Genomic DNA, 23,182 nt, shown 5'->3' on the forward strand with positions numbered 1-23,182 from the left:
TCCAGTCTGAATAAAAAATAAATCAAAAAGAGCATAAATACTCATTTTGGTTGTAAAATGGATTTCCATAAATGTTGAGTTTTGTTATATATTGTTTTCTGCAGGGCTTGTATCACATATTGGTTCTCTTATCTCTGCAGATGTGCTACTGAGGGCCCTCAGAAAGGACCTGATCCTGTGGCTAATGTCCCAGTAGATAACAACCCTTCAACAGTAGCATCAGAGGTCCCTGCTGAAGCTCCCTCAGCATCAGTCCAACCTGGCTCCACAGCAGACCCACTGGAACCTCAGAGCTCCACTATCAGATCAGAGGTGATGCCTTCCTCACCGGTGGTCATCCATCATGTCCAGAGCTCCCCGGTCCAAATGCAGCAGTCCCAGCAGTCTGCAGCCTTGACCACTCAGCCCAGTCCTCCGCTCACCCCCAGTCCCACTCACGTTCCCAGTCCCATCCCAAGCAAGAGTCAAGGCCGGGAATCTCCCATGGTGGCAGACTCAAATCCACCAAGTCCCGGCCGTCATAAGAAGACACATGGGAACCCAGTGAATAATAGCAACGGCACTGCCAACCAGGTCCTTATCATAGAGGAGCTGCAGAACAGTCAGGACAAATGCAAAAACAGAGCTATGTCCATAGAGGTATGCTTAGTCCCCTTCCTGATATAATTTGGTCTTGATTTATTTTGATCCAACAAAGTGAAGTGGTGATATTCAGTCTCTTGCATTGGCCTCTGTTAAATGCCAAACCAATCAGCTCAATTACTCAAAGTCTGGTCAATGAACATCATTGTTTTGCCCACTACTCTAATTTATTCAATTAAATTATAGTTTTCCCAGGAATAACATTTACTCACTCAGCTTCCTCAGAATTAGAGACCCTGTTTGAATCTTTCTCTCTCTCTCTCTCTCTCCGTTCTTGTTCTCTTAATAGGCAGCAGAGAAGGAATGGGAAGAGAGGAGGCAGAAGATGGGTCAATATGACGGAAAAGAGTTTGATAAGATCCTCCAGGAGGCCCAGGCCAATATGATGAAGGGCATTCCCAATCTAGATGTGGAAGAGAACCCCGGACTGGTCCTCGCTGCCACTGGAGAACAAGACATCCATAGCCCTGTTGAGTCACCAACAGGTACGTACAAATCTACAAAAGTAACTTAAAGACACAAACATTATCCTGTACAACTAATATTATGTTGAAGGGATATCTTAATAGCATAACTTGCATAACTAAATGAATCTGTTTACTATGTAAAAGAGCCCCAAATGGAGTCTCATTCAGACAAACCAGCCAAGAAGGGGCCTGAGAAACTACCAAAGCCTGTGATGGAGAAAGCATCCAAACCTATGCTGGAGAGACCCTCAAAGACTACCACCAAGTCTGGGCCCACTGACACTTCTACCAAGCAGGGGTCTGACAAGTCCAGCAAGTCCCCACCACCACCTCCTCCGAGAAAGACCTACCCCAGCTCGAGCTCAGGCATGACAACCACACGAACTGGCGAGGTGGTTTATACCAGCAGAAAGGAGTCTGTATCGGCTCAGGTCAGTCTGTTGAGCATTTGTCTATCGAAATGTGATCCAACCAAATCTCTAAATTATAAGATTTGTTTTAGTTCCTCACTTACCAAACAGACATACCCTAAGAGTGGTATTGGATCTTTTCATCTAAATCTTGCTCGAAAGCAGTCCCAAAATGTCAAACTATTCCTTTAACTAGTGACGCCTTTCTTGAATCTTGCTCCTTGGAATGTTACTAAAAATTAAAGTATTGCTTTATGGCTTCCTTTATGAGTTTCCTTCTCATCTATTTTTGCAGGAGGGTGAAGAGGAGAGCCCAACTCCTACTCCTCAACCCAAGCCCACAAAGGTTCCACCAGAGACCAAGCCAAAGTCTGTGACCCCTCCTCCTGTCCCTGCGTCCATCACTGGAGAAGAGGAGGATGAAGGCGACAAGATCATGGCAGAGCTCCAGGTTAGATGCACTCACACACACATACATTCCCTCAGATATGTGAACAAAAACATATTATAGGTTTAAGGCCTACTTGATTTTGCTGGTTTCTGCACTGTGGTAGCGGGTTGCTTATCATTTCTTCCCATGGTGGTTGACTTCCTCAGAAGTGGCAAAGGATGGGCACTTACAACTGATTTTGTCACGTGTAGGATTTTATATTATCCTTCCCTCCTCAAAATCCTTGTCCCCATTTCCCCCTCGCTTTTCTCCACTCTTCAGGTTTTCCAGAAGTGCAAAGTTAAGGATATAGGGGTGAAAAATTTGGTAGAACCCACCACTCGAATTGAACCGCAAATCAGAGAACTAAGACCTGGGGCTTTATTGCCCCTCAAAGAGAAAAAGGTAAAATGTATGTCGCCGTACAGCTGTCCAGCTAACTGCCTGCCTCTGCCAACTGTCTGATACAATCGATGGCTGTGTCTAACACTTCTACAACTTTTGCACCCTTGCTTTGGCTCGAGAGAAACCTGTAACAGCTGCCTCCAAAACACTCCTTTACTTGCTGCCTTGTTTTTCTTCCCTCTTCTGATTCTGCTGGATATCGCAGCTTGAATATTTCTTCGGGATTAAGTCTGCATAAAATGAAAGCTCTGAAAAGATGCTGTGTCTTTTGTGTGTCTGGACAAGACAATGATGTGTTTTGTCACTGATTTAATTATCGCTTGTCTTTTTCTCCAAATAAATAAAGACCTCAGCACTGTATTCTACAGCCAATTAAATCGTCTTGTGTCTTTCTTTGATGACATGTCTTCATACAAAATCATCACACTAAATATTTCTTAAATGATTGACAATTGAGAGAAACAACATAGTTAAAACTCAATGTGTAGACACAACCTGTTTTTGCAGACTTGGTTCACTAGAGGTCAGTCAGACCACTTTGCATGCTTCTCTCCCTCACTTATTTCTGAGGAATTACTTTTCTGTTTCTCTGCGTCTGTGCTCAACTTTACTTCAATTTGCTTTCCCAGCTTTACACCTGTGTAACCAGCACCACCCTTTAATTTCCTCACATTAAGCCATTAAACAAAAGTTGCATTTGATATGGTTCATTGTGACAAAGAGGACAGGTACAGTATGTTCACATGCAAGAAATCTGACTAGTTCTCAAGCTATCAAGTTATCAAAATGATTTAGCTTTGGTGTGGTGTAAGTAGGTATAAGCTTTCACAGTGTAACTGATACTATAATGTGTAACTATGTGTTAGGATACTAGTCACTGTAAATTATGTAACATAAAATATTCCACAGCAGCCAATCATGCAGAGATTATGGCCCAAATTGATTAGCTGAAATGAAAGTAGTGTGAGAAGCGATTAGCAGAGTGTTAACAAAATGTGTTAATAAAACATGTTAATAAAAACACTAGGTACTCTGAGGTAAAGACAGTTTATTGAAACATAAAATCAAAACTTAATTGCAATACCATTCAACAATAGTGGTGCTATAAAAAAAGATGAATGGGTAGGGTACATTCATTAATAAGGTAAGATTTTAGCTGATCTTGCTGTTCTAAAAAAGAGAGGCTTACAGTCTAAGTTTTCAAACATATTATAATTATGAATTGTTCCTGTATGCATTTTAATATCCACCATTAAATATCAGAACAGCACATAAAAGTAATTTCATGCATTATGAAACTGGAGTCAGTCTGAGCAGTACATACTGTAGATATTTTGCTGAAGGGTACTTGCTCACTGAAGTATTGACACCACGGCTGCTACTGCAACCATGTATGTGAATTCAGTTAATCCACAGCAACCTGGCACACCAGTTGCACAGTAATATTATTCCCTCACACACTGTTCTAGCAGAGCTCAGAGCCCAGTCGAGAGGATAAAGATCCAGACACAGATGAAAACGGGAATACTACTGTTCGACAGAGCCAAGGGGTATGTCTAACTTTTTATTGTCACCATGATAATTATGTATAGTTGTTGTATATGCTAGACCTTGAGAGGTTTAAAACAATGCCTTTTTACCATTTCTCAGGTTATATACTATGTGACTGGAAAGATCCCCAAAGACCATCCACCCCCATCTGGAACAGAAGAAACCCTTGAGAACCGAGAGCCCACACAGCCTCCATCACAGGTGTCAAATGTCAATGTTAATGACAATTCTCCAAGCCAGCAACAGCAGCAGGAGCAGCAGCCACTGTCACAGCCACCCAAATCACCTCCACCTATAAGCCCTCCACCAATATCACCTAAGCCTGTTGGACTGAAGGGATTCAAACTGCCCAAGAAGCCAGTTAAACGCTCGGAATCCTTGAAGACCAGTGCAGAAATGGAGAAGGGAAATATACTCAACAAAATTAACACTGAAAAGAAAAGTCAAGTCACTCAGGAGCATGTAATACCTGAACCTGTGGCAACCTCAACAGTCAGTACTGTAAAAGAGGGGCCCAACAATTCTGTTGCGCCACCAAAAAAGGCTCCTATTGAGGACAGTGATCTACCTAAAACTAACTGTGATCAGGGTGATGAAGAGGCTAGTCTCAGTCCTGACTTACCTGGAGAAGAGGCACCTCCCCCCCCTGACAATATAGCCTTTATGATCACTAACACCAAGGTTCAGGCCCTGTCTTGTGGTGAGTACCAGGAGCTGGTCAATGCCAAAAGGGGAAGTGTGCAGACTGTTACTGTAGGTGGTGCCGCTAACCGAGCTAACACCACATCGGATCCCACTGCGCCACCAGACAATGGCTTCCACAAGAAGCCTGTCATCATCATTTTTGATGAGCCCATGGACATCCGTTCAGCTTACAAGCGGCTTTCCACCATCTTTGAGTGTGAGGAGGAGCTGGAGAGGATGCTAGCGGAAGAGCGCATCGATGAGGAAAGTGAGGAGTCTGACACGGAGAGGAATGGTTGGAAGCAGGTAAAAGCCGGAGAGACCCAGGTGGTTGATGGAAAAAAGGTCTGTTCTTCACAGGGCACCGGAGACCACACTAGCTTATCATCCTCATCTTCATCTTCAATCTCTGAACTGACAGACAGTGGAATGAACATGGAGTCAAATGGAGAAGCCAAACAGGATGGTAAGAAGAAGTTCAAGTTTAAGTTCCCCAAGAAACAGCTAGCAGCGCTGACCCAGGCCATTCGCACAGGCACCAAGTCAGGCAAGAAGACTTTACAGGTGGTAGTCTATGAAGATGAGGAGGAATCCGATGGTACCATAAGGCAGCACAAGGAAGCAAAGAGATTTGAGATTGTGCGTTCAAAATCCTTAGCAGACACATCTAAGTCAACAAGCCCAGCTCCACCGAAGAAGCAGAACCCAGATTCCCTCGGCAGGACGGATGAGATCCGGAAGAACACTTACAAGACACTGGACAGCCTAGAACAGACCATCAAGCAGTTGGAGACTACTATAAGTGAAATGGGACCTTGCTCCTCTGAGGAACCAGTTTGCACAGAGGAGGCAAAAGGAGGGAATGGGAAAATATCAGGAGTGGGGCTGAAGAGGTCTTCCTCTCTTCCTACCTCCAAAGGGTCTGGCCCGAAAGTACCCAGCAAAAATTCATTGCAGAAGAAGGCTAAACCTCAACTCCTTCCTCGACCTGTAGTCATCCCCACCACCACCACCACTGTCCCCAGTGCCCCCAGCACCGTACAACAGGTCTCTCTCTAGTTCTTGTTGCTCCACAAGGCTTTGGGTCCTTCTCTTTCAGTTTCCAACCTACCTTCACTCCAACCTAACCACTGAAATTACAAAATCATTAATCCACTCCACAGGTGCTTGGAAATGTTGGAAATGTCCCCTGTGCCTTTCTCCCTCTGTAAAATCATGGTGACATGATTAGGGGTGGCATTTTGTTGGGTTCCTGCCTACCATCTTTCTTCTTCAGTTCATTGCTAAAACACTGAGGTTTTCAGCAAGTGACAAACTCATTATGAAAGACCCTCTCATGATGATTAATCTTTGTTATTGTCCTTATTCTTGACTGCATGTATAACTGTTTATTGAATGTAAGGTTTATGGTCCCACTGGGTGCATGATCTTTTACTGGTGTTGATCATTGAGGTGTTGAATGAAAAGGTTTTTTACCTGTCAGTGTCCTGATTTTTCATACTTCCTGTATGCTGTGTTTTTTTCTTTCTTTTGTTTTATTTCTTGTTTTGTTTTTCGTTTGGATCCCCTTGCAGAATACCAGTGTCGCGTCCCCTACTAGTCGGATGCCCGTCCCTTTGTCTGCGAAGTCCAGGCAGTCGCCGGGTACTACTGACAAAGCAGGAAAACAGCAAAAACTGCAGGACGCTCAGAGGCAGTTCCGACAGGTAGTTTTACTGTAGGGCCTTACCAGAGACTAGAGGATATAAACTAATAGGGATCGAAAAAATTAGGCATGTATTATAAGTGGGAAAAAAGACTACCAAAGCTGTGAGATTTCAAGTGTTGTGAAAAAAATAGTCACAATGGTGGCAACTATGGATCTGTTAATGTTTCTCTCGAGTCTGCTCTGACAAGAAGGCATGTTTGACTCTTGACTGTTACCCCATAACATCACTGTACTGTATGCTTCTGCATGTCCACACTGCTCATGGTTTTCACTGTGTTGGTGACTTAACAAAAAAAGTGGAAAAATGGCAAAGAAAAGTGGAATCCTATCCTGTCATCATCTGAGTTGTCATCACATCTTCAGTTCTCATCACAGCTGAGTTCCTAAACAGTGTTGCCAAATCCCAGGATGCTTATGGCTATGTTAAAATACGAACCTAACTGACATTTTCAGCTATGCTCCTCCCTTTTCACAATGCACCTCTGCTCAAACCCAACATTACTGCATAGCTTCTTAACCTCACGGTGGTATATTTCCTTACCCACAAGACCTCGCCAAAACTCACCATCTTGCGCCATCAGTTTCAGTGGAATACTGGCCCGCATTTCCCCTTTCTGCGCTCACTCTTCCAGTCCTAACCCTGTAATCTAATCTTTGCCAGCCCTCCTATGCATCTTTGTCTTCTCAACTTTTGCCCTACAGCCCCTAGGCAAGGCCTAACAAATCCTCTAACTCACAAGCAGTTGTAAAGATGCCCCTCCTGTCTGCCATCGCTCTGTCTAACCTTTGCAGTGTTCTGTTTCCTGGTAACATGACTCGGTTCCATGTGTTTCCCCTTTCATCATAACCTAGTAAAAACAGAACTTCTGTCTATGTTGTTTTTGGTGTCTTTTAGTTGTGTCTTAGTAATATTAATGTTTGTGTAGTCATAGTATGTTTCTATGTCTATAACTTGTAGAGTTTTAGTTAACATCGTCTTGCCTTTTATATGTATTATTTGACCGGATTTCTTTTTTGACAACCAGTATCTGTTTGGCATCTCTGTTTGCAGGCTAACGGAAGTGCTAAAAGAGTGGGAGGGGATCATAAAACTACTTCCCCTACTATACCCATCTCTAAAATCCCTGCTTTTTATCCTAGCTCTACTAAAGGCAGCTCCCAGTCTGCACAAAGCCCAGATGCTACTAATCCCATTAACCCAGCCTCCTCTTCCTCCTCCTCCTCCTCCTCCTCTATTACAAAGTCCTCTATCCTATCCTCTCACGTTCCTCGATCCGGTTCCCTGCCCTCCTCCCACATCCCCTCCCTGTCTAACGGATCCCTCAAACTCCCTACACCCTCACAGCACACAGGTAAAGCTCTCTCGTTCTCCTCGCAGACTCAGAATGGTCGAGTGCACTCCTCCTCCTCCTCTTCATTCTCCTCCTCCTCATCCTCCTCCTCCTCCCCCTCCCCTCTGTCGCCCACACCTTTGGGCCCAGGTGGAAAGAGCATCCGCACCATACACACCCCCAGCTTCACCAGCTACAGGTCCCACAACGGCAGCAGCGGCAAATCCTGCATCCCAACAGCCACAACAGCTAAGGACACTGCCTAGCCCCATTATCGCCTCTCTGGCTTTACAGCATAGCAGATAGACCTGGTGATGTTTCATTTTTTATATATATAGTATTGGTTTGTTGTTTTTATTCTGTTTTTTTAAATTTGTTGTAAAAGTATTAAGTGATGCACTCCCCCCATTCATGTTTTATTTGACACTGGCATTCTCACACCAATGCTTTTATCTCTTTGAGTTGCTACTTGGATTTTGATTCTTTCTTGAAGGTGCACCAGATGTTCTGATAAAATATTTTATAATGGAACTTAAAAATAAATTTAGTTTTGCCACTTTGTAGTTGAAGTGGGAGGCTCTCATGGTGTTGAAAATATATTTTTCTTGCTGTAGCTATGAATAGGGAATATAGACTTGATGTACAATCACAAAGACCATGTAAAGATTGTGTTTTATTTTTCAAAGCAGAGATTGAATAACCATAGTATATTTAATCTTCTATATTTCTTATGTTGCCAGACATTCAACACAGCCCTTGTAAATGCCTTTATGAATGTATACACAATGTATACATTCATTTTAAAGTTGATCTCATTATTAACTTCTGTTTCTTAAGAGTATTTTCTCATAGTTACCCATATAAACTGCCAATTTCTGTTACAGATAATGAACAGTGGTATCATGAGTAATACAAATTTTCATTTTAGTGTGCCTATTTGCCAAAGTTGTTGTACAATGACTCACTTTAGGCCTAACCCAGTCACAAGATTTAGGGGAATTTACATGCACTCTTGTTATGACCTCAGTGTTTGTACTGATGGTCTCGGTTCGTTAAGTTAACATGTCTTGTTGTCTAAATGTAAACTGTACTAAAAAACAAAGTGATGAATCAGTTCTACCACATGTACATAGATGCTTCTACTAAGGAAATAAGTAGTTTTGTTAACATACCAAAGTTTATATGTATGCATGCCTTTCAAATACTTTAGGAGAGTGGTGTAAAAGAAGAATTATGTTTGCACAGATAGATTTTGTAAATATTTGATTTTCTTTCATTTTTTGTAAAGCTTTAAATCATACTACAAATGAGCAATGTGGTAAAGACGAAACTGTGTTGGAGTAGCAAAAATAAAGTCTTGCATGCTTGTAAAGTATTGAGCATTTTTCTGTTTTTCTGTGTAACTGTTGTGTAAGTGGGTATGCTTGTGTGTGTGTGTGTGGGTGGGTGTGTGTGTGTGTGTGTGCGTGCATGCATGCATGCATGCATGCGTATGTGTGCGTGCGTGTGTGTGTGTGTGTGTGCATGAATGCAGAAACAAGATCAACACCACAGAACAGTGGTGTTGATTCTCTAGTAGTTACTTCCACTTCAATGATCTAAGGATACAAAGTAGAACTCTGCATTCTGGGACTCACTCATTACAGGTAAGAATATTGTTAATAGTTATTGATCAAGTGCCACGTGTGGGGACCATCAATCAAGGAAGACTAGTGCTTTGATTATAACTGATGTATAAGGTTTCACATTTAAAGTACCTAAAACATTGAAATTTGTTTCACTGTCTGTCACACAGTAATGAAAGTCATTTTTTGAAAATCCTCTTTAAATTCATGGTCCATTTAAATGAACTGATTAGTGGAGTGTACAACTCTTGCTTAAATTAGAAAAGGGAAAATGCTTATTTTATTCAAATACACTAATCAATCATGTATTTACATCATTAATTCAATTGGCAGTTATTTTAATTGTGTTTTTTAACTATAAAGATGTGTTTATCACTAGTGTTTATCAGGTAGTTTATTTTTTTAACAAACTTAGAAGCACTTTTTTTGGATTGTAACGTAGTTTTTATTTCTGCTGGTTACTATTTAGTCTTTAGTGTCTTCCGCAATACTGGTTCCGCTGAAATCTTGGTGGAGTGGTTCCTATTTTTAATTACCTTTGTTCGCATGTGGTGATGCATGTAGTTTCATATTGTGTCATTTAGTTTTGCTATGACAACACTTGGTGAGTCTACTAATAGGGTTGTGAATCATCATAACAGGTTATTTGTGTTTATTATATGCTGTACTAGGCTCATCCTCTACACAACAACAATGAATATCTCTGAAGAAGAGATGCAAGGCTTCCATGGCAGTACCTCCCACCAGGAGAACATTTCCTTTGCCACATTTTACATCCTGGTTTTCATCATTGCCGTGCCTGGAAATACCATGGCACTGTGGGCTTTCTTTCGCCAGAAGAGCACGTCTCCATCGAAGGTCTTCCTGCAGCACCTCTCCATAGCAGACATCTCTTACATCCTCATTTTAATCATGAGAATAGTTTACCACATATCTGACAGCCACTGGCCCTTTGGACATGTCGTCTGTCAACTTGCAGGCTTCCTCTTTTACCTTAACATGTACTGCAGCCTCTATTTAATGAGTTTCATCAGTCTAGATAGATTCCTGGCTGTTGTTTTACCTATAAAATCAAAGTCAGTGAGAAAGGCTAGGTATGCAAAGATAGTTGTTGGCATACTTTGGGTGGCAATTATTGTGTCTGTGAGTCCAATTCTTTTCGCTAAAAACAATGTGACCAGCAACTCAACTGGCATCTGCAGCAAGCTGTATTTGGAAAAACCATCTTCTAAAGCCTTGATTTCCACTATTGTGGCATTTATTATTCCCCTCATCACTATATTTGTTTCCTACATACTGATACTGTTGAAACTAAGGTCACTCAAGCAACAGGAAGACAGACCAGTGAAAGATAAAGCTATAAAAATGATCATCCTCATTGTGATGAACTTCCTCTTTGCATTTCTACCCTACCATGTGAGTCGGGTAATTTACATTCAAAGTCACACAAATGGCAATATGACAGCAGCAAGCCATGAGTCACTTAGTAGAGCCAATCGGGCCACATCTGCACTGATGTGTGTTAGTGGTATACTGGATCCTGTGATGTATTTCTTCCTGAACCAAGCTTACAGGGGCCAATTGCTTCAGCTGTTTTGTAAAAACAGGGAAGAATATCAATCAGCACAAAACATTTCGTAACAAATAAATGTCTCTAAACAAATGATTCTCATTTTGCATCTGTGGAGGTGTCTGCCCATTATGTCTGAGACACACCCCACCCAAACCTACCTCTCAAACTATTCTTAATTAATTAATAATTATTCAATTAAACATTGGAAATTAAATAATGCATGAAAACTGTCAGTTAGAGCTAAACTGCAGCTGAATGTTTGCACAGAGTTAAATTGTAGCATGACCTCTGTTGTTACAGGAAACCAGTGGTCTGTGAAGCTCATGGTTTCTGCGCCTAACTTGCTTCTTTAAATCTTTAACTTTAAAGCCTTGAAATGTAGAAATGTGTTATGTGTTGGACTTTTATAAAATTGTGATGTTTTACATAAAACAAGAAATATCCATTTTGATTTTTGATCTTGGGGGTTTACATTCATTTATTTTGTATTTCACTTTTTATAACTTGTAAACCTCATATTTTGTAAAAATAAAAATAAAAATAAAACTGGATTGTACTTTATACTTTCCAACCAAATGTCATGTCTTGCTCATCTCTGGAGTCATCTAATTGGTCTCTCTTTAAAGTAACAAGATCTCCTCCCCTGGGATAGGCTGACAATATAAATAAATTTGATTCAAATGATAAGTTAAAATTGTTGTTGCTAAGGATAAAAATGCAAAGCTTTGTTCTACTGGGGTTTTGTGTTTGGTTGTTATGGTTAGGGATCTAAAGCTGCCCTTTAAAACCACGACTCAGAATACATTTAACCCATCGATGAGATCTCTAAAATGTGGGTTCCAACATAATCCAATATACTGCATATACTGCAACTAGGCTACATTGTTTGCATCCTACTTAATTAATGTAATGCTCATAGTATCCAATGATCTGCTTTATAGAGATTTTTAAGATCACTAAGGAACTAAACAACCCCTATCAAATATACAATTCTAATTGAGTAGCCTATTTTAATCAAGGTCTGCAATGAAAGCTGTTTCCCCTCTAAAACAAAACACACACGCATTTATGTTTAATGTGAGCAGGAATTCATTATACAACTTACAACTAGCTATACCAGCATAGACCCAGGTTTTTGCAACATGCAGGCTACAAAACCATTTATTGCAAGCATTTTCAAGTATTGAATGAAACAACTGACTTCATTAAACATATTTAATTTTTTTTTAATGTAATTGCACTTGAAAACTAGGTGTGTCAGATTGTCTCATCTCGTCTCATCTTGTCTCATCTTTAATTCTTTGAAATCAACATTTGTATAATATTGTAAATAAATCATGATGTGGCCCATTTGGAACACACATGGTAATTAAGCCCATGCCAGACTTTTGATTCCAAAATGTACATGAACTAATGAATACATTTTCAAATGAGAGATAAATCTTACTATATAAGAAACTAAAACTAAACTAAACTATGTCAGTATCCATGAAAAACGCCTGAACTTAGATTTTGATGGGCTTAATGGGTACACTTACCCTAACAGAAGAAAACATTCGATAGAAAATTAGAAAAATAATCAAATCCAATAAGTTACATTACTTTGATTAAGTAATTGACATAGTTACATTGCTTATTACATTTTAAATAGGGTAACGAATACTTCTCTAACCTATTACATTTCCAAAGTAACCTTCCCAACCCTGTGACTCTGTTACACTTAATTGAGCTGCAACGACAATAGTATAATGATTGATGGCATAATATGTGTGTAATTAATACAATCACAATAATAATTCTAGTAACACAAGACCTGCCTTACGGGGTATGTGTTTTTGCCATAACCCCAACAAGTGGCTCACACATACATACAATTTTACCCATTTTGACCCTTCTGAGCACTCGTATTACCGACTTGTTACCAAGGCAGCCAGGAAGAAGCTGTGAAGGGACCGTAAGTCAACTCTTGTTTATATAACCGAGCTTTATGATTGTCCACCTTGATTATAAGCTACTGTTAGGGTTACGCCAAAGCTGAATAATGTAACAAAAAAAACAACTTTCTGTATTATTCTTTTAGCCTGTTTGTGAGTAACTAAATGTTGCGTCAAGCGTTTTAAGAGCTATTCCAGTAACTTAGCGCTGCGTTAGCTAAACAAACACCGCTGTCTTTATGGTTATTGGACCGGTAGGAATAATCAGCTATTAGTTAATTGCAAAAAGCGTTAAATCACTTTCTAGGTGCTGGAAGCTTCCATGTAAAAGTAATGGTCGTGTCAGCTGTTTGCGTGTCTAGACAGTCAGTTAGCATGGTGGCTATAACACGTATCGTTACAGGGTATTTTGGGGTTCATGATACAACAGGAGGATGACACAAATTGGGCAGCAGAAAAGTGTAAACTGTAATCTTCCTAGCGTCGTGCAGATGCTCCCTAATAGATGCCACTTCCTTATATCCATGTCATGTCTGTCATCGTGCAGGAGCAGCCATGTGCATCCGAAAATGCTGACTGGTTTTTGCCACCATGGGGACAGCATCCTCTTTGGTAAGCCCAGGGGAGGTGATTGAGGATGGGTACGGAGGTGAAGGTGGGGAAGCCTGTGAGATTCCGGTGGAGGTCAAGCCCAAAGCCCGGCTCCTGCGTAGCTCCTTTCGTAGAGGACCCCGGGTGATTGGGGCCAGTTTCAAATCCACAGGCTCTGTAGATCTAGAGTATGCAGCAGAGTATGAAAGACTCCGCAAAGAGTATGAGATCTTCCGTGTCAGCAAGAACAACGAGATCTCATCCATGCAAAAGAAGGAGGCCAAGCTCGATGAGGAGAACAAAAGACTGAGGGCTGAGCTACAGGTAAAAAATACACTAACATAAGCAATTTGAAGCTTATCACAAATCTATGGGCTTTAAGTGGTATCATCTTCATCCTCAATGTGACAACAGGCTTTGCAAAAGACGTACCAGAAGATCCTGAGAGAGAAAGAGAGTGCTCTCGAAGCAAAGTACCAAGCTATGGAGAGAGCTGCCACCTTTGAACATGACAGGGACAAAGTAAAACGACAGTTTAAGGTAAACCACACCAGATGTTTTACATACCAGTTAATTCCCCTCTCTGTTAGTCATGATTGCAGCCCTTACCTCTTTTTTGGGTAAATGATTGATAGATCTTTCGGGAGACGAAGGAGAAAGAGATTCAGGATCTCCTGCGAGCCAAGAGGGACTTGGAGTCCAAACTGCAACAGTTGCAGGCTCAGGGCATCCAGGTCTACGATCCAAATGACTCTGATTCAGATGACAACCAAACTACTGTGACAGGTAAGACCAGCAAACCCACATTGTTATGTCAGAACAACCGAACATGCTCTAGGAGATACAGACTTTTTAACACCCTGTTAGGAGCATCATTGATTAAGGTGGTTGTTCAATTGTATGTACCTTGAATTGATAGAATTGGATTGTTATAATTGAAGATTGTGATAGGTGTATACTTTGATATAAATGATAAACATCAGTTGAGAAACGAGTATGTATGATATTAATGACAAGGGAAACATTTTTATTCCTTAATAGGGGCAAGGTATCCTGGTGGAGATACAACTCATAAAATCCAAAATAGGCAGGAAATAACTAGTAACTCCTGCCTGTTGTAGTGTTAACAGAAAGATACAGGCTATCCCATCATGTTTTCATTTCCTGTTAGCACACTACATAATCTAGCATAATATAGGGTATTGTTTAAAAAAAATCTTCAAACACATTGTATTATTTATTTATTGTATGTCTTCAGCTGCAGGGACACAGTGTGACTACTGGACTGGTGGCGTGCTGGGAAGTGAGCCCTCTATGGGTAGCATGATGCAGCTGCAACAGACCTTCCGAGGACCCGAGTTTGCACATAGTTTGATAGATATAGAGGGACCCTTTGCAAATGTGAGCAGAGGTAAGCAACCATTAAAGTAAAAAAAAAGGGATGTGTTATGATATGGTTTCAAGTCAGGGCTGAAGAAGCTAAATATATTTGCCCCATGGCCCTAGTAGATACTACAACACTATGACACTCATGTCCTTATTCTAGTGTTTCAATAGGTGTAGATTTATGTGTGTAATATGGATAGCTTTTGAGGTATTCACTCCATTGATTGTACTGTATTTGTTCACGTCTTTGCCTTGTACACTTTTCTGATTTCTCTCACTGTGTCAGATGACTGGGATGCTGCAGTGGCCAGTCTGCTTCAGGTCTCCCCTCATGTGCCTCAGGCCTTGTGGAGTAACACAGTACGCTGCTACCTAATCTCTACCCAGGAGACCAAAGCAGAGCTGGAAATCTTTATCAAGGTTGGCATTATTATGTGTTTTCACTATTTGGGTTCTGTCGTCATGGCCAAAACAAAAAAAGGAATAATAATTTTTGTGTTAATGAGTAGCTGTCTGAAATACTTTCTTCTTGACTGGAGATTCCTGGATGAAGTTAAATGAGATTCATTTCCACTTGTTTTAGTCCTTGTAATGAAAGAATGTGCACACAGCCATTTCTCAGCAGCTGATATTGTCAGAAGTGGTTTGCTCCAAGTTTTTGGTTGATTGAGGGGCATTTTTGTTCTTCAATGAAATAGACAAAATAATCCATATGTCTCTGACTGACATCATTAATCTGAAGTTAACCCGAATCTACCTTCAGGAATTTAGTTTGTATTTTCCAAAATATGTCTGAGAAAGTCATTCTAGGCCACTCTGTTTTTTTAATGTAAGCTGTGCTTCATTCTTTAATTACAGAAACACTCTCCTGTGCTGCGGAGGTTGTGCGAGGGTTTAGGCCATTTCTATCTGAATGTCTGCTTCCCAGAGGACACCGCTGCCTCTTATGCTGTGGAGCGCAAGCAAGAGATTGAAAGGAGCTCTGTGTGTGTGCTTCTTGTCAAATCCACTGTCAGTAGGTAATTCTTGTATTACCCTTACTACCAACATTTAAAAAAAATGAAATCTTGGTACCCACATTTATTAAAGGTTGTATATTAATTCCATCCCATTTGTAAATACATTAAATTATTTTTGTTCTGATGTTTGTGTGAAATGCATGTGTGTAGCTCTGTGGTGGAGGATTGTGAGGAAGCTTTTGTGAAGAATCCAGATGGCCATCCCCTGGTACTCTACCTCAGGACTGAAGAAGATCACAATTTGACCGGACCTACCAGGCAGCTGCTGGAAAGGGTCAATGCTGCAGACAAGGCTGCTAAAGTCAAGGTGCAGTATGATAAATGAACAAGGCAAGACAGAATACATGGGAGGAGGAGTTATTTATACAAAATTTCCAAATATAGATAAAAGCTGATTTTACCATGTAAACAATGGGGGGGGGTGACAGTTTATGCACATGTATATATTTAAACAATGGCCCATTTTTATTCTGAGTACTTTCATTATGCTTCATGCTTTGTTTCAGCAATGCTTTTTTTAACACTTCCACACAGTCATGCCAAGTTATGGCAAAACATCTGCTGTAGTCAAAAAGAGGATGTTGTGGTTTTAGAAACTGCAAAAAGTGAAAGTTCACCTCCTGTATAATTCTGGTTAATAGATATTACACTTGGCATGTGCTGACAAACACAAAGAAAAGAGAGGTGTTCATACAGTTAGGTCACATTTGTCTGCATATGTTAGTGTTTATTCTTTGGTCTTTCATGTTGTCCTTGTAAAGCATCTTGAAATCTCTGTTTGATAAGTGTTTCTGTATATAAATAAACTTTATTATCATTATTATGTTTTGAACATTTATTCAGGTGGTAGATCACAGCGGTTCTGCAGAGGATGGAGCTTACCTGATTTATGCTCAACTCGAGAAAGTCATTAAACAGGTACAAGCTTTCCTATAGCTGCAACATCAGCTTTTTCATAAACTCTTTGACTTTTAAGTGTTATGTGTACAATCATTTATGCCCACACCACCATTTCCTGACAGCTTTCTTAAATTCTGTTTTCACCCTCTATTTGTAGGAGTTGCTGGGTCTTGAAGGAGCAGATGTTGACTCTAAGGACTCTGGGATAGAGGAGGGACGTGAGGAAGACTCAGGAGACGTGCTGTGGGACCTGCATGATGAACAGGAACAGATTGAGTCCTATCAGCAGGCTTGTAGCAGCACCAACTCACAGTTAGGTTTCCAGAAGGTAGGGCAGATCTAATCATTTCAAGTCAAACAATCTTAGCTTGTTGATTTCTCTCTCTTTGAGTCATTTTGGTAACTGATTTTCTTTTCAGTATATAGATCGTCTGAATGACATGATAGCTGCTCCCCCTCCCACCCCTCCTCTGCTAGTATCCGGTGGTCCAGGCTCAGGAAAATCTCTCTTGCTGTCTAAATGGTGAGAACTGTTCAGTTTAGTGCTGTGTGTCACCTCACTTTACTTTCACCCCCTGTACATATTGTGTTGTGTATCATGTTGGACAGACACACCTTGTAGGGGTTGTCTATTTTGTTGACTGTTATTTAATCCTCTGCAGGATTGAGCTGCAGCAGAAGCAGTCCCCCAACACCTTGTTCCTTTATCATTTTGTTGGTCGCCCTCTTTCTACAAGCTCAGAGCCAGTTCTCATCATCAAACGCCTCACAGTGAAAGTAAGGGATCTCTCTCATAGGCTTACTTTCAGTATTTGTCAGACAGGGATGTCACATTTTGTTATTTAATAACAGGCGAATATGTTGTCTAACTAATGTTGTCACATAGCTGCTGCAGCACTTCTGGTCCATTTCTGGTTTGTCCATGGAGCCTAGTAAGATCTTGGAGGAGTTTCCCCGCTGGCTTGAAAGGCTATCAGCCCGCCATCAAGGAAACATTATTATTATCATCGACTCCATTGACCAAATACAGGTACCCCCCACCCCCACCCCCCATGCTTTAACCCAGTTTAGACACACACTAGTCATGTTTCATCTCAGTCAACTTTCAGAATAATTTTCTGTACTCTTCAAAACAACTTTCAGATCTCCTCCAACTTTTACATATTGCTCCCTTTTTTCCAGCAAGCAGAAAGACACATGAAGTGGCTGATTGACCCTCTCCCTGTCAATGTTAGAGTGGTGGTGTCTGTCAATGTGGAGACATGTCCTCAAGCCTGGAGGTAGAGGAAAACCACACTCAAATTATGTATTTTCTGCTACAGCCTTATTTTATGTATTAGTAGTGCAGTGGTATGCATCTCAAAATACCGTCCTGTAGTATTACCATTTATGTTGTGGAAAGAGAGCCTTTCTTGCACACTCCCAAGTGAACATTATACAAAGATAGGCAGAGCTACAAAAGTCAAAACACATACCAATGTCTCCTGTTATTTTCCACAAGCCTAGCTTGCTCGTCACCTCATTCTCCCTTATCATACTCCCAAAACAGTCCATGATCTCCTACATTCTCACAACAAATATCCTGCTCTTTAGCTGAATCTCTGCACATACACTCTGCCTAACCCTTTCACAGAAAATTACCTTTGCAACTTGACCTCTGCCATACCATATATATACAAAAATATCTGTCTATCTCACCAGATTGTGGCCCACACTCCACTTAGACCCATTGAGTCCCAGAGAAGTGAGGAGTGTTGTTAATGCAGAGTGCCAGACAATGGACCTCAAACTTGCCAAGGATCAGGTCAGCTATCTTCCACCATCCTCTTTTTTTTAATAACTTAAATATTTGGTTTTGTGGAACTGGAAACACATTAGAAATTGTTAATAGGTATGTTTTTTTCAGAATTCCCCTTATGATTGTTGTATTTTTGTTCCAGGAGAAGAAGCTGGAAAGGCACTGCCGCTCTGCATCGACCTGTAATGCATTGTATGTCACACTACTGGCAAGGATGATCACCAGGTTAGCTAACACTGTCTTTGCAGTTCAGAAGTGTTGGTCGTCACATACAAATTCTCTTTTCGTCACCTTCCAGCATTGATTCAACAGTTTGACTTATTGAAATGTGATTACAGGTCTGTCAGCTGTTTTAATTGTTAATTTTAAGCAACAGCAGTATTTGAAAATATAATTATTTGTGTATTTTACTGCTTTTTTAGGGAAAAGACAGGGGACATACTATTTTCACTACAATGTTATGTATAATGGTAAGGTTTTCTGTGACCATGTATTTGAAATTTTTGTTGAACTGCGTTTTGTTTTGTTACTGCCCAGCAGTAGCTCGTGTTGGTCACTGGAGAAGAGCCTTGAGCAGTGCCTACAGTGTCAGGACACCATGTCACTCTACCGCCTGGCACTTAAGATGACACTGAACTCTCTCAACAATGACAGGGAGCGACACATCATGAGAGAGGTGACCTATACTGAGAAAAAAATAACCGTATCCTCTTTGCATTCAAACAGAGGCGGTCCTGGCTAGTTTTGCGCCCTGGGCGGACCGACTATTGACGCCCCTCCCCACAAATCCTTCATCACACAAAAAATAACATAAATAAATGAAATATAGTATGTAAACACCAAAGTAAATTACACACATCCGTCATCATACAAATGAATAAAATAAAATAAATAAATGAAAATACTAATAATTAACGTAATCTGATAGACTTTCACCCTTTTTACAACTGGCTTTAAAATGTTTTCTGGGTGATTAGATTGCTATCAGGGAGTGCTTGACCACATGAAAGTGCAGGTGTAAAGTTATTTATTTATTGCATTTTCACATAACCCAATAACTTACATGTAGCGGGTCTGTATTAATTTTATAAATGTATCACTATTTATTTGGAAGCAGCAGTTTGTGTTGTGTGGCCTGGGATCATAATCATCACAGGTCAGTCTATCCCCCCCCCCCCCCTTTGCTTTTCCGCTGAGAGTGAGACTCACTGACAACCTGCTCACCATAGAAATATATACGTACGTATGTCTATGCTGCTCACAGCCTCTGCAGTCGCAAGTTGATCCCCCGCCCCCCTCCCCCCCTTTGCTTTTCCGCTGAGAGTGAGACTCACAACCACAACCTGCTCATAGCCTCTGCACTCGCAAGTTGACAACCCCCCCCCCCCCCCCTTTTGCCTTTTCTTCTGACACACACAACCTGTATACGTGACTCTCAGCAGCCAGTTGACGGACTTTTTTTTTCCTTTTTTTTTTTTTTTTTTTGAGGGCGCTCGTGCGCCCCCCAAGTAGATTGCGCCCTGGGCGGTTGCCCACATTGCCCATAGCAAAAACCGCCACTGCATTCAAACATAGAGTTTTCGTGTAGTGTGTAAACTGCCCATGTTTAAGCTTTTCTATCACACTGTGGTTTGCTGGTGTTATGACACATTTTTCCTCTGTTTAGTCAGTTACATCAGATTTTCTGCATTATGTAATTATGGTTGACACTCTTGGTCCTCCTTTTTGTGACTGAGAATGAGATTTTTTATGCATGTATAAGAGGAATATGTGCTTGTTTCTTTTATCCTTAGATACTGTGCCTTGTATGTGCCAGCCATAATGGAGTGAGTGAATCAGAGGTACAAGACCTTTTCCCAGAACTGGAATTGTCTGTTCTGTCCTCATTGCTCTACTGCCTGAACAGACTCTGCATTGTAACCCTCCGCTGTGGGCTATTCAGGTTTCATCACTTGCAGGTAACTGGGCTTATTGGCCAGTACAATAAAAGAGCATGAACTCATTTGATTATAGATAATACAGTTTTAACTGAAGATAAAATGCATAAAAATATATCCATGGAACATAAAATATACAAACAGATGAATTAGAAATTCTGTCTGTGATATTTATGTCTGACTGCGTGTGTGTATCTGTCAGGCTTGGGAAGCTGTGAGGTTGGAGTTTCTGGGTGGAGGAAGCAACTCTGCTACTTACAGAGAGAAACTGATCCATTACTTCAGCCAGCAACTCAGGTGCTGCAGAGTGGTCATTTTTTCCTGATGCAACTCGATTCACATTCTTCTATTCATACAACTGATTGTAAATGTATCTGTGTGTGTAGCCATGATCGTGTGACGTGGCGTGTAGCAGATGAGCTGCCCTGGCTGCTCCAACAGCAGGAGGACCGGACTAAACTGCAACTCAGCCTCTTAAACCTGTTTGTCTCCCAAAATCTCTACAAGAGGTAAACAGATGATATTGTTAGTTAATGTTGATATTATTACAAAGTCTGCTACATTTGGTCAGGTATTGTCTTACAAATACTCCCATGATTGATTTTTTTATGTGTTTTGTTTTTTAGGGGTCATTTCTCTGAGCTGCTAGCCTATTGGCAGTATGTGGGCAAAGACAAGAACTCCATGGCCACTGAGTACTTTGACTCCCTGAAACACTATGAGAAGAGCTGTGAGAGTGAAGACAGCATGACCAAGCTGGCAAACTTGTATGAGACTTTAGGACGTTTCCTGAAAGACTTAGGCCTTCCTAGTCAGGTACAGCGCATGACTATATTTAAAAGACTATTAGCCCTTAATGGATTAAATGAATTAATATTTATTATTCATGCCTCATTTTATATAGCAGTTTGTTTCTTGTTTTAATTTACATGCATAACCTACAAAAGTGTCAGTTTTTATTTTCTGCTAGTAAAGTGCATATATTGACCACTTCATATATATTTGATTCTCTCTGTCTGTCTGTTTGTTTAGGCAGTGGCCCCTTTACAAAGATCCCTTGAGATAAGGGAGACAGCTCTGGACCCGGACCATCCCAGTGTAGCTCGCTCTCTGCACCAGCTGGCAGGTGTTTATGTTCAATGGAAGAAGTACGGTAATGCTGAGCAGCTGTACAAGCAGGCTCTGGAGATAAGTGAGAACGCCTACGGTGCCGAGCACGCCAGCGTGGCACGAGAACTGGAGTCACTCGCCATGCTCTACCAGAAACAGAACAAGTAATGGTGTTGACTTGCATGATGTCATTGTTTATGTAGTATAATTTATTCAATGTTCCAGCCAAGCAATGTGTTTACAGCGAGTCATACCACCTGTGCTGATGATCGTATACCCTCATTAAAAGTTAAACAATGACTAAAACATTAAGTTAAATCGGATTCCATTTAAAATACACGTATTTAATGGCTTATGTCTGGTACTTTTACTGTCAGATATGAACAGGCAGAGAAACTCAGGAAGAGGTCTGTGAAGATACGCCAAAAAACTGCTCGCCAGAAAGGTCATATGGTGAGCATATTTCTCAGATACCCACACACTTAGTCATTCTTCCTTAATCTGTCATATTGAACATGCTTTTTGTCTATTTCCCTCCTCCAGTATGGTTTTACATTGTTGAGGCGCAGAGCCCTTCAACTGGAAGAGCTAACCTTGGGGAAAGACACTGCTGACAGTGCAAAGACACTCAATGAATTGGGTGTCCTGTACTATCTCCAAAACAACCTGGAGTAAGGCTACATTCACACATAATAGCTGGCATTCACACAAAGACATGTAACATTTTGAGGGGCTGTCACATGGCCTACATGATTGACAATTTGTCTACATGCTCATTTTCCACTTTGCAATAGCATGTCCACTTTTCCATAACCTCCCCCTTTTTGATCTCACCAGTGCAGCCAAGGTGTTCTTGACCCGCTCTCTAGAAATGCGACAGCGTGTCCTTGGTCCAGATCACCCAGACTGTGCTCAGTCCCTCAACAACTTAGCTGCACTGCACACGGAGAGAAGGGAGTATGAAACAGCTGAGGATATGTATGAGAGAGCGCTGGACATCCGCAAGAGGGCCTTGTCCCCTGACCACCCCTCCCTGGCATACACACTCAAACACCTGGCCATGCTATACAAACGCAGAGTGAGACACATGTACCTTTTGACACAGATTTTAACAGCCTGTCTTTTTGAAAAGCTCACCTGATGTCTGTGTTCTCACCTTATTTGACGATGTGTATGTGTTGTACAGGGGAAGTTAGAGAAGGCTGTGCCACTGTATGAACTGTCTCTGGAAATCAGGGAAAAAAGTTTTGGACCCAAACATCCCAGTGTGGCCACAGCACTGGTCAACCTGGCTGTAATCTACTGCCAACTGGTGAGAATGTTCTTCATGCCTCTTCATTCTTCAGTCCATATACTCCAGACTTCTTTATCAATGTTTGTATATATTTATTTTAAAGGTGTAGGCATGTATAGCTGTATTTTAGGTTGTATAGAATACAACTGTGAATTCCTTTGTCCTTTGCAGAAGAAACACAATGATGCCTTGCCTCTGTATGAACGAGCACTGAAAGTGTATGAAGATAGCTTGGGCCGCTCACATCCACGTGTTGGAGAAACTTTAAAAAACCTGGCTGTGCTCAGGTACTGAGCTTACAAACAGTGAACTGACATTTTGCTATTCAGTTACCAATAAGATATGTATAGATTTTTTTCACATAATAATCTTTAATTTTTCTGTTTT

General features: G+C 40.9%; 3 protein-coding genes across 4 annotated transcripts in view; all 3 read left to right on the plus strand.

The window, feature by feature from the left end:
- si:ch211-285f17.1 (sickle tail protein homolog) overlaps positions 1-9,000 on the plus strand; it is a 108,908-nt gene extending 99,908 nt beyond the window's left edge. Inside the window, exons 12-20 of the mRNA XM_053342424.1 lie at positions 141-639; positions 932-1,127; positions 1,254-1,540; positions 1,815-1,970; positions 2,232-2,354; positions 3,824-3,904; positions 4,005-5,636; positions 6,164-6,295; positions 7,349-9,000. Of these exons, the coding sequence (XP_053198399.1) occupies positions 141-639; positions 932-1,127; positions 1,254-1,540; positions 1,815-1,970; positions 2,232-2,354; positions 3,824-3,904; positions 4,005-5,636; positions 6,164-6,295; positions 7,349-7,894 (3,652 nt within the window). The 3' untranslated portion in view covers positions 7,895-9,000. The remainder of the gene's footprint in view (positions 1-140; positions 640-931; positions 1,128-1,253; positions 1,541-1,814; positions 1,971-2,231; positions 2,355-3,823; positions 3,905-4,004; positions 5,637-6,163; positions 6,296-7,348) is intronic.
- Positions 9,001-9,946: 946 nt separating this feature from the next.
- On the plus strand, positions 9,947-10,894 carry si:dkey-96n2.3 (uracil nucleotide/cysteinyl leukotriene receptor). Its single transcript, XM_053342864.1, has one exon. The coding sequence runs from the start codon at positions 9,947-9,949 to the stop codon at positions 10,892-10,894; it is 948 nt and encodes a 315-aa protein (XP_053198839.1).
- A 1,866-nt stretch (positions 10,895-12,760) lies between these two features.
- The window catches only part of nphp3 (nephronophthisis 3), a 33,324-nt gene continuing 22,902 nt past the window's right edge, over positions 12,761-23,182 (plus strand). The window contains exons 1-27 of one of the 2 annotated variants that reach the window (XM_053342690.1): positions 12,761-12,780; positions 13,308-13,675; positions 13,766-13,891; positions 13,987-14,137; positions 14,610-14,762; positions 15,024-15,157; positions 15,596-15,756; positions 15,907-16,063; positions 16,600-16,674; positions 16,814-16,984; positions 17,076-17,179; positions 17,319-17,433; positions 17,543-17,686; positions 17,839-17,936; positions 18,358-18,460; positions 18,597-18,679; positions 18,995-19,130; positions 20,248-20,412; positions 20,594-20,688; positions 20,778-20,900; positions 21,018-21,207; positions 21,424-21,665; positions 21,879-21,954; positions 22,045-22,172; positions 22,339-22,579; positions 22,688-22,813; positions 22,967-23,082. In XM_053342690.1, coding sequence (XP_053198665.1) covers positions 13,352-13,675; positions 13,766-13,891; positions 13,987-14,137; positions 14,610-14,762; positions 15,024-15,157; positions 15,596-15,756; positions 15,907-16,063; positions 16,600-16,674; positions 16,814-16,984; positions 17,076-17,179; positions 17,319-17,433; positions 17,543-17,686; positions 17,839-17,936; positions 18,358-18,460; positions 18,597-18,679; positions 18,995-19,130; positions 20,248-20,412; positions 20,594-20,688; positions 20,778-20,900; positions 21,018-21,207; positions 21,424-21,665; positions 21,879-21,954; positions 22,045-22,172; positions 22,339-22,579; positions 22,688-22,813; positions 22,967-23,082 — 3,737 coding nt within the window. In that variant the 5' untranslated portion in view covers positions 12,761-12,780; positions 13,308-13,351. Of the gene's footprint in view, positions 12,781-13,307; positions 13,676-13,765; positions 13,892-13,986; positions 14,138-14,609; positions 14,763-15,023; positions 15,158-15,595; positions 15,757-15,906; positions 16,064-16,599; positions 16,675-16,813; positions 16,985-17,075; positions 17,180-17,318; positions 17,434-17,542; positions 17,687-17,838; positions 17,937-18,357; positions 18,461-18,596; positions 18,680-18,991; positions 19,131-20,247; positions 20,413-20,593; positions 20,689-20,777; positions 20,901-21,017; positions 21,208-21,423; positions 21,666-21,878; positions 21,955-22,044; positions 22,173-22,338; positions 22,580-22,687; positions 22,814-22,966; positions 23,083-23,182 lie in introns of both variants that reach the window. The other variant, XM_053342688.1, reaches the window with a different exon arrangement.

This window comes from Scomber japonicus, chromosome 21 (assembly GCF_027409825.1).
Source record: "Scomber japonicus isolate fScoJap1 chromosome 21, fScoJap1.pri, whole genome shotgun sequence".
Lineage (NCBI taxonomy): Eukaryota > Metazoa > Chordata > Actinopteri > Scombriformes > Scombridae > Scomber > Scomber japonicus.

Bases quoted from the DNA above. Each gene is read 5' to 3' on its own strand.
- si:dkey-96n2.3 (XM_053342864.1), top strand. From the start codon at position 9,947: ATGAATATCTCTGAAGAAGAGATGCAAGGCTTCCATGGCAGTACCTCC.